Source organism: Gekko japonicus, unplaced genomic scaffold (assembly GCF_001447785.1).
Source record: "Gekko japonicus isolate JY-2015 unplaced genomic scaffold, Gekko_japonicus_V1.1 scaffold922, whole genome shotgun sequence".
NCBI classification, from domain to species: Eukaryota; Metazoa; Chordata; class Lepidosauria; order Squamata; family Gekkonidae; genus Gekko; species Gekko japonicus.
This window is the reverse complement of record NW_015176476.1, coordinates 318,520-329,046: the sequence shown is the minus strand read 5'-3', so window position 1 is coordinate 329,046 and position 10,527 is coordinate 318,520. Positions and strand designations below refer to the sequence as shown.

The window sequence follows — 10,527 nt, the reverse complement described above, 5'->3', positions numbered from 1 at the left end:
GAGATACTGCTGGCATTCAAACTCTGAAACTGAAAAGAGAGTATGTGCAAATATAAGCTAAGTTGTCAAGCACTGATAGATCATAAAAAAACCCAAAACACACACCTTGTTATTAGCCCATCCAGCTTCATGTATCTTTGTTATATGAAGCACCCTAAAAGTTTGAAACTAACAAAAAATAAAACTATAATCTGTTCCCATTTACAAAAACTTTCCAGCTTCTCCACCCAGAAATACTTTTACCACAGGTGAGTGGCTATTACTGGCCTGGTGATAAACTTCGCTGCCTGATACAACCATGAAATTATGTATTTACAAAACCAGACCCCTACAATAGTATCTCAAGGTCAGAACTCTGAGCTTAGGAAAGCCAGAGCAAATGTGGGTGTTATACAGTTCTAAGAATGCTGAACACACAGCAGCAAAACTAACCTCTAACAGATTGGTATACACAATACCTTAATAAACACAGTCTTGGGCATACAGCTATTCTTTTTTGTCTAGTATCCAAATGAAGTATTTAATGTATCACTGAAACTAAGAAGCTATCTTTAAGGTCCTTTGCTCTCCTCTGGTCAGACTTCATCAGGGATGTCAGCTTTCAGTGTACTGTTTGCAGTAGCACTGGACTCAGTTTATTTTGGTGAGTGGAGCTCACGTACATTAAAACATGCATGAAGATGGCTTCCCAAATAACTCTCTCTTATTGAAAGGAACTAAGACATATTTTACAGAAGTGTTAACTGGTCTGTAGACATTCACTACAGTACTCTGCATAGACAGTTTCTGTTTCATGCACAGCACTTAACTGTTTTTGCTCCCAGGACATGGGAAACAATATATTCAGAAGATGCCTGAGCTTCAGGGATCTCATTTGCTTCGAACACATCTTTCCAATAGCTGATCAAATCAGTAGCTGTAACCAGTTCTGTCTTAGAACAGGAATATTGTCTTAGCAGACGAGGACAAGGATTTAAGAGTGAACCAAGAAGTCCATGATGAGGAAGCAAACACAAAAGCTTTTCGTACAAAGCACTGACAGGAACTTTCATAGTCGCCGAAGTTGGTTTCCAAGGCTATCCTTTTCTGGGTCACCACCATGTAATGCAAGCCTCTATTAGCAGACTGGCCTAACAGCCCATATTATCCACTGCAGAACACTCTGCAATCTCGACATTATGTACATTGCAGAATGTCAAGAAGAGATGTTTCATGTCCTTTTGCTCTTGCCCAGCATCCAGATAATTAATTCATCCTGCAGTACCTACAGAAAAAAGAGACAACCAAAATAAAGAATTGGTTCACTTTCACACAGACTAAACATTAAATATATATGTGATTTTTAAGTTCACCATTCCTTCAACAGAAAGAGTCCAGTGGTGAGCAGAAGTGAGCAGTGACTCACGAAAGCACATACCCTACCACAAATTTTGTTAGACTTTAAGGTGCTACTGGATTCTTAGACCGATTTCACACAAGAGCTGCGCCACAGTTGCACCTCCCTTTGCCCCGCTTCTATTGGTCAATTTCCCACTCGAAGCCGCGCAGCCGCATTTTGACCCGCGGCTTTGCCCGATTTTCCCCGCGGTTTCGTGATCCTGTTTAAACCCCTTTAAGTTAAACGCTAACTATTATGAGTGGTTCTTGTGAAGCAGAAAGGCAGCATATAAATTAACTTGACTGTTTGGAGAAACAAATAATTTACCAAGAATAAGCATTACTGATTTGGATTCCAGCGTTCTGCATGGGTACAAATTCTATTTGGTCAGTTTTAATCTTACTTGAGTATAAAGCACTGTTGCTGCTTTAGCCTAAAGTGTTCTTTTAAGCTGTCATATATTTACAGCACAATCCTATGCAGGGTTACTCAGATGTAAGTCCTACTGTATTTAATTGCACTTATTTCCACATAAGTGTGCACAGTCACCTCAGTCAGATGTAATTGGCCTTGTTCCTTTGCTAGCACAAGCAAATAAGTGTAAGAGATTTGCACAGGACTGTAGTAAAAAGAAACAGATTATTAGAATATTAAAGCAAAAAGTCTAAAAAGCTGGATTTTCCCTGATGCTAGTGAGAGTTTTTAATGTTCTTTCAGGATCTAAGCAGATCAGACTATTATCCGCAGCCCACTTAAATCCCAGACAAAGTGAGAAGACACCAGATAGTTCTTAAAAGATGACAGCTGTAAGATAAGAATCATGAGAAGGATGCTGTTGCGAAATAACATATATATCCTCCCCCCCAACCCGTCCCATCAAATACTTTTAGAGGCACTACAAAACCTACAAACAACGGTACAGCAAGTACTCACGTCACAGGAAGTGCCTTAAAAAACTATAATCCGTCACTAGCAAAGTGCGTTAAAAACAGACAGATCCATATCAGACACAACAACGACATCTCACTCACTCACTCACACATTCTTCCACCTATGCTCTCCCTGAAAGCAGCCCTTTGCTAAAAAAAAAAAAATTGCGGTTGGAGCTAATAGGAAATGCTGGTCAGCCTTCTATTGACCAAACAAATAGCTTGCAACGCAGTACTGTTTGTTAGAAGCGGAGAATGAGAAAATAGACGGAATCACGACAAAAAAACAAAAGAAAGAGAGAGAGATGAAACACTGAATTGAAACATGGTTACGAAATATTTCCTATTTCACGGGTAAGAAACTTGAGAGACCTAGCATATTCAACGAAAAGGCCGTTGCAACTACTGAAGAGTTTTTACCTGCACGTTTTTACAAAGGCTCCAGTCTACCGACTGTGTTTCTTTCCCGCACAATAAACTACGTGAGCATCGTACAAATAAAGACTATAATAATCAGTACACTTCCGGTTCGAGCTACAGCCAATTCAGCGGTATGGGAAACTTCCGACGACAGGATAAAGTTCCCAGAAAACCGAAGCCCCACCTCCTGAAGGCTGCTTAATCCATTGACAGCTCAGCATTTTTTAAAAAAACAAAAAAACCGAAAGACGAGGCAAGGGAGACCCCGCATGGAAACCCGAGCAGATTACAGCTGCTCCTCTGAAGAAACAGCCCGGTAAGCGAAGTCAGTAAAAAAGATAAATTGGCATCAGGCAGCCTGATCTTATATAAGTGCATTTTCAAGTAAATCGTGCTTTCTTCAAATGACTTACTTTATAGGATCGTGTCCTTAGCACTGAAAAGGAAGAATAATTACCCACATTGGATTAACCACATCCCAGACAATAAGGCATCAGTTAAAGTGGAGCTGCAGTGGCTCAAGTGGTTAAGATGCTGAACTGCAGGCTGTGGAAGGTCAGTAGTTCAGCAGTTCGAGACCCAAGTTGCCACATGATGGAATGAGCTCCTGTCTCTAGTTCCAGCTCCTTCCAACCTAGCAGTTCGAAAGCAAGAAACTGCAAGTAGATAAATAGGTACCACTTCGGTGGGAAGGTAACAGCGTCCGTGCGCCTTGGTGGTTAGTCATGCCGGCCCATGACCACGGAAACGTCTTCGGAACCCTAGAGTTGGATTCGACTGGCTTTCGAGCAAGGGAACCTTTACCTTTTACTTTAAAGTGGTTACCCCTTGGTAAAGTGGTTACCCCTTCTTAAAGATTGGGGAGGGAGGGACTTCAATGGGGTATAATGCCATAGATTCCGCTCTCCAAAGCAGCCATTTCCTCCAGGGGAACTGATCTTGGTTGTCTGGACTGGAGATCAATTGTAAATTAGAAGGAGATCTCCAGGCCTTACCTGGAAGTTGGCAACCTGAGTTGTACTTAAGTTGTGGTTGGGAAATACCTGGAGATGTTGGGGGGGGGGAACTTCAGCATGATATAATACCATCCCCCAAGATACGGTTGCCAGGTCCTACCTTTCTGCCAGCAGGGGATCAATGGGCCTTTCCTGGAGCTTCTGTGTGCGCGATGCAATGATGTCACCCAGAAGTGACATTATCACACCACTGATGTCACGCAGTGATGCTCTAGTTTTTGGGAAAACTCTGTGGCTTGAGCCGAATTTTACCATAGCGTTTTGCCCCAAAACTAGAGTGTCACCACACAACGTTGGTGGTGCAGTGACGTCACGTCTGGTGATGACATTACACTGCATTTCAGGGCGTTTGTGGGCGGGGCTCCCCCTGCCAGCTAGCTGGCCTGCATTGTAGAGGAGCACCGGGGCTGGCAGTCCTACTTCAAGAGAGCCGTGTTCTCCAGGGGAACTGACCTCTGTAGTTTGGAGAATACTTGTAATTCCAGAAGATCCCCAGGCCTCACCTGGAGACTGGCAATCCTAGCCACTGTTCATTATTGCCTTTTGATGCTTTCCTTCTTTCAGGCCCTGCCCTATCTGCTCAAACCCCGTTATTTAACTTAGTTTGCATTGTATTTAAAATGGCTTCACAAAGGCTTTTGGTTGAGGACAGCAATGGCTACAACTGACAGCCTCCTTTTTTACTTTTGGCCCCGCATTCCCTTCCCCACCCTGCTGCGCAGAGGGTATGGCAGCCGGCAAAAAAGGGATTGATCGCCATCTGGATTGGTTGTTTTATTAGTGCATTGTAATGTAATAATTTTATAATATTTGTATTTTATCTGTTTTAATGCTGTAAATCACCCAGAACCCACTTGCAGGGCTGGGTGATTCAGAAATCTAATAAATAATAGTAATAATAATAACATTTGACAGGGGTCGTTTCATAGAAAAAGAGCTAGGGGAACTCATTAGCATAACTCATTAGCATATGCCACACACCCTGACATCACCGGAAGTGTGTCATAAGGCCACACACCCCGCCCCCATGGAGTGTAAGGAAGCCCCGCGAATGCCCTCCCTGGCCCCAGGCAGGCAGGGGTGGGGAGAGGCAGGGAGGAAGCAACTTACCCTCCCACTTCTCCTGCCTCCTCCTGGCTGAATGAGGGCCGTAAGCGGGGCGGCCGTAAGCAGGGGGTGTGGCTTCGTCATGTGCCCCGCCCCCGTACTTCACCCGGGGAACTGTGATCCCCCCCGAAATGACCTCTGACATTTGAAAGTATGTGAACTAAGTAGAATAAAGGTCAGCTGCACTTGAGAAATTCCTGGAATTTTGAAGGTGGAGCCTGGAAAGGGTGGGTTTGGGGAAGAGGAGGGACTTCATGAGTTGTTGTCTTTGTTGTTCAGTTGCACAGTCGAGTCTGACTCTTCACGACCCCATGGACCACATCACTCCGGGTCCTCCTGTCTTCCATCGTTCTCCAGAGTTTGCTTAAATTTCATGTTCGTTGCATCGATAGCACTGTCTAACCATCTCACACTTTGCTGTCCCTTTCTTCTTTGACCTTCAGTCTTTCCCAGCATCAGAGTCTTCTCCAGTGAGTGCTCCCTTCTCATTTGGTTGCCAAAGTATTCGAGCTTCAGTTTCATTCTCTGGCCTTTCAGGGAACAGTCAGGGTTGATTTCTTTTAGGATTGACTGATCTGATCTCCTTGCAGCCCAAGGAACTCTCAAGAGTCTTTTCCAGCACCATAATTCAAAAGAATCTATTCTTCAGTACTCGGTCTTTCTTATGGTCCAGCTCTCGCAGCCATACATTACTACTGGGAATACCATTGCTTTGACCATACAGACTTTTGTTGGCAGGGTGATGTCTCTACTTTTTATTATGCTGTCTAGGTTTGCCATCGCTTTCCTCCCAAGGAGCAGGCATCTTTTAATTTCATGGCTGCAGTCACCCTCTGCAGTGATCTTGGATCCCAGGAACGTGAATTCTGTCACTGCTTCCATGACTTCTCCTTCGATTTGCCAAGGAGTGGTGGGGCCAGGTGCCATGATCTTAGTTTTTTTGGTGCTGAGTTTCAAGCCAACTTTTGCTCTTTCCTCTTTCACCCACAGCAAGTGGCTCTTTAGGTCCTCTTTACTTTCTGCCATTAGAGTGGTATCATCTGCATATCTGAGGCTGTTGATATTTTTCCCGGCAATCTTAATTTTGACTTGTGATTCATCTAGGCTGGCATTTTGCATGATGTACTCTGCATATAAATTAAATAAGCAGGGTGACAGTATACATCCTTGTTGTACTCCGTTTCCTATGCTAAACCAATCAGTTGTTCCATATCCAGTTCTCTCGCTTCTTGACCCTTATATTCATTCATTATATTCATCAAGGTATAATGCCATAAGTCCACCTTCGAAAACACCCACTTTCTCCAGGGGAACTGATCTCTGTAGTCTGGAGATCAGTTGTAATTCTGGAACATCTCTGGGCCCTACCCGGTTGTTGGCAAACCTATATAAGTGTGTAGCTTGGCACAAGCCAAAGGGAGGATGGCCTAGTGAGGAATGCTATGAATGTAATCTACCTTGATTTCAGATATGTATTTGACAAAGATTCCCTCAATAGTTTTGTCAGCGAATTGGTTAAATGTGGGCTAGATGACAGTACTGTCAGGTGAATTCACAGCTGGTTGGAGGTTGATAAATATTCTTTGACTATAGATAATTAATGGTCCTTCATTAGTCTAGGAAGGCCTTGACTGGGGTGCTCAGAACTTTTCAACATTTTGATCAATAACATGGAAGAAGATCTTCAGGGTGGGGGCATGGCATTATCTGTACCATGATGTCACTTTGGGAAAAACCTGGAAGAGACATCAGGTTGTTCTAGGAATTGCTGGAAACTCTATGCTAAAACTGTGGACTTTCTGGCAATTCTTAGAGCTTCTAGGCTTTCCATAGAAGTCACATTGTGGCACAGATGCCAGTAATGTTTTTTTTTAAAAATCCTTCTCCTGCTGTTGCTTAGAGTTGCAGCAGGCAATGAGGGCTGTGGGAGGGAGGCAGCCCTAAAGAAGCAGTAGAGGAAATAGTCAGATTTGCAGATGACTCAAAACTGGGAAGTATAGGCAACAACATACCGGAAAGAAATACTCCCAGCTGGGTTGAAGGTTGGGATGATAGGTTGGAAAGCTGGGCAGAAGTACACATGGAAAAGATCTCTGGATTGCAGTTGATAACAAGCTGAACATGAGTTGGACAAAACCAGACAGGGAGTATCACAGATAGGCAACATCCAAAACCAATATAACTACTGTGAAACTTAACTAAGAAGAAACTATTAAAATGGTTTTTATTATTGATGTAAAAATATTATCAATAAATCCAGTTACTATAATTTATAACTATCTGTGTGGTCCTTAATATATCCTAAATTGTACTATCTTTATAAGCATCACTAAGCATACAAATTATACAAAGCGCAACAAAACATCCAAAATACATTACTCAACATCAATAATATTCAAAATGCAAAGTGCCATAATGCCCATGAAAAAGGATGCTGGATTTTGTCATCGTGAGAAAGAAGCTTATCTGTAAAAGTTCAAATAGGAGGGTCCACAATGCTGTAAAGAACATGAGTTGGTAGCATGATATGGCTGCCAAAAACGATAAGGGAATGGTAGGATGTGATCACAGAAGCACAGTATCCAAGTTACAATAGTTCTACTCAATACTAGTCAGACCTCATCTGGAGTACTATGCCCAGTTCTGGGTGCTGCATGTTAAGACAAATGTAGAGAAGTTAGAATTGTAGGCATTCTAAAGAAAATGTCCTTGAGGAAAGGATGAGGAAAAGAAGAAGAGACACTTTTTATATTCTGCTTTTCTCTACCTTAAGGAGTCTCAAAACAGCTTACAATCGCCGTTCCCTTCTTCTCCCAACAACAGGCACCTGGTGAGGTAGGTGGAGCTGAGAGAGTTTTGAGAGGACTGTGACTGGCCCAAGGTCATCTAGCAGGCTGCGTGTGGAAGAGTGAGGAATCAAACTCAGTTCTCCAGATTAGAGTCTGCCGCTCTTAACCACTACACCATGCTTGAGTGTTATGTTTAGGTTACAAATGACAAAATTGAAGGGGCACAAATACACTTAGAATTGTCAGCTCCAAGTTGGGAAATTCTTAGAGATTTGGTGGTAGAATCTGGGGAGGACAGGGAACACAGCAGTACGTAATGCCACAGAGTCCACCATCCAAAGCAGGCATTTTCTCCAGGGGAACTGATCTCTGTTGCCTCGAGATCAGTTGTAATTCTAGAAGGTCTCCAAGCCCCACTTGGAAGTTGATAACCCTAATTACAGTCTTCAAATACCTGAACGGTTAAGTAAAGACTCTGCTGTTTCAGAAGGGAAAATTAAATCTAATTAAGTTGCAGGAGGGTAGATTTCAGTTTATGTTAGCAGAAACTTCCTGAAAGTAAACAAGGCTCCTGCACTTTTGAAAGCTGCTTTCGCAGACCCACAGAACCATGGCATGCTCACAAAAAGCCACCTTGAGCAGGACTATGGAGAAGCATCATGCACATTTTCTAAATAAAATAGGCATAGCTGTGCTGGTCAAACAACTGTCTGTTTAACAGCCTGAACTGCACAAGAGCCAGGCTAAGGAGCTGCACTGGGATACTGTTTAAAACTCTTGTTTGGGCTGCTTTTTGGGGTTGTGATCCTACAATAGCTTGCCAACAACCTGGAGGGGAAAAAATGCCTTGTCTCCTTAATACAGGCTTAATTGGATGTTATTTACCAAGTGAATATGCCATAAAAACCTTCAGCTGCCATTTCCACACATTAAGCCTCAATTAAAGGGACAGGACATTATTTTTCCTTCTTCAGGTTGTTGGCAACCCTATCCTAAAAACAAGAGATATGAGTGTTTGGCCAGCAGCAGTAACAATGGGCTGAATGGAGTAGCTGGTAGTTATCCATAATTATGACTGTGCTCCCTGTTAACTCAACCGGCATGGCATCCTGCCAACATCATAGTGATGTCCTGTCAGTATATTTGGGACTGGAGTCCTTTTCTATACTGTAAATACCTACCCCATGCAGGATATGCTGCCAGCAACTGCTGAAGGAGAAAGGGCTGCTGACAGGCTTGCTAACTGGCCTGGAGGGGGGAAAAAACCTGTCCCTTTAATACAGGCTTAATATGTGGAAATAAGCAGCTGAAGCTTTTTATGATATGAATATAATAAAATCACCTGGTAACTAACATCCTATTAAGTCTCTGTTAAAGAGGCAAGATGCTTTCATCCTGGCTAGGCTACCCTAGTTGTTGAGCCAATGCAAAGTAAACTGATGTTGCCCTGGGTGGGTAGTGGCATACATATTTGCAGCAGAATCAGAGGCAGTGATTCTCCTCCTTGCTTTCCTGCATAGAGTATATTGTCCTTGAATTTTCCATTGGAAGAGTAGGGGTCCAGGTTGGTGTCTGGGTCCTAAGGTGAAATCCTTGTAAGAGTACTGAGCAGAGCAGTGGTAGCAATATGTTGTAGCCGTGGTTGTTTTCTTCCTTTGCTGTTCATGCAAAGTGTTCTTTCTCCAGAGCCCTATCATCAGAATCCCCTTGTGTGCTTTTTAAGTGTGCTTAATAATAAAGCCACAGTACAGTATGGCCTCATGCAATGTGCCCTGCCATCTCAGATGTGGGTATTCTGGCTGGGGTTTCTATAATTCTTCAGTGGTATTTTAGGCGATGCTATGGCTTTGTTGGTATGGCAGAAGACCAGGCAGGGTGGACATTTTTTCTCCTGGTTGTTGTAAGCCTTAATACTAAACCAGTTTGGTGTAAACCAGTTTGGTGCAGTGGTTAAGTGCACGGACTCTAATCTGGGAGAACCCGGTTTGATTCCCCACTCCTCCACTTGTACCTGCTGGATGACCTTGGGCAAGCCATAGTTCTGACACAGCTGTCCTTGAAAAAGAGCAGTTTCTTTCAGAGCTCTCTCAGCCCCACCTACCCCACAGGGTGTCTGTTGTGAAGAGGGGAAGGGAAAGGAGTTTGTAAGCCGCTCTGAGACTCCCTTGGGTAGTGAAGGGCAGGGTATAAATCCAATCTCTTCTCTTCTCTTCTAAATAAGTCCACTCATGCTTTGGTGCACTTTGGTTGGAGCCATTTCTGGTCCCTATACCTATGCAGCCATGCCTGCACCAGGTTTATACTGCTGTGGCGCTGGCAGGGTCTTACAGTGATATATCTTTGAGTTATCTTGAGTTGCCAACAATCTTGAGAAAAAGGTTCCTGGGCCTTTAACAGAGGCTTAATACATGGAAATGGGCAGTGAAACCTTTCATGGCATGAAGGAAGATAACATCCCACTAAGTCTTTATTAAGGGGGAAGGACCTTTTTTTTCTGTAGGCCACCCTCATCTTTGCATTACTCCAACAATAAGGCTTAGTTGTCATCCTGAAGAGATTAATATATGTTCGTAGGGGCTGCGCTGTTAAGGACTGTTATTTCTGCCAAGAGAAGTATGCATTTTCAATGCATAAAAACTTCCAGACTCAACAATAGCTGTTCTTAGAGTTCAAAAACACTAAAATGGCATGCACATAGGCTGTGACATTAGCAAAAGGGTTCCAGATGTTAGTTTAGGTTAAGAAGAGATACTGGTTTTTATTCATTTCCCTGAAGCCTTGCTTGGAATTGTGATAGCCCCATCTGACAAAAGCTCAGAATCCCAAATGGCAAAGGATCCTGTGTGGTTTTTTGAATAATGATAGTGCTTGGCTTTTTGCTAGGAATC

At 43.1% G+C, this 10,527-nt stretch overlaps 1 protein-coding gene across 1 annotated transcript in view; it reads right to left on the bottom strand.

The window, feature by feature from the left end:
• The window catches only part of HEMK1 (HemK methyltransferase family member 1), a 52,376-nt gene extending 49,582 nt beyond the window's left edge, over positions 1-2,794 (bottom strand). The window contains exons 1-3 of the mRNA XM_015427197.1: positions 2,728-2,794; positions 810-1,264; positions 8-29 (exon numbers count right to left, since the gene is read on the bottom strand). Of these exons, the coding sequence (XP_015282683.1) occupies positions 8-29; positions 810-1,052 (265 nt within the window). The 5' untranslated portion in view covers positions 1,053-1,264; positions 2,728-2,794. The remainder of the gene's footprint in view (positions 1-7; positions 30-809; positions 1,265-2,727) is intronic.
• Between the last annotated feature and the right edge of the window lie 7,733 nt (positions 2,795-10,527).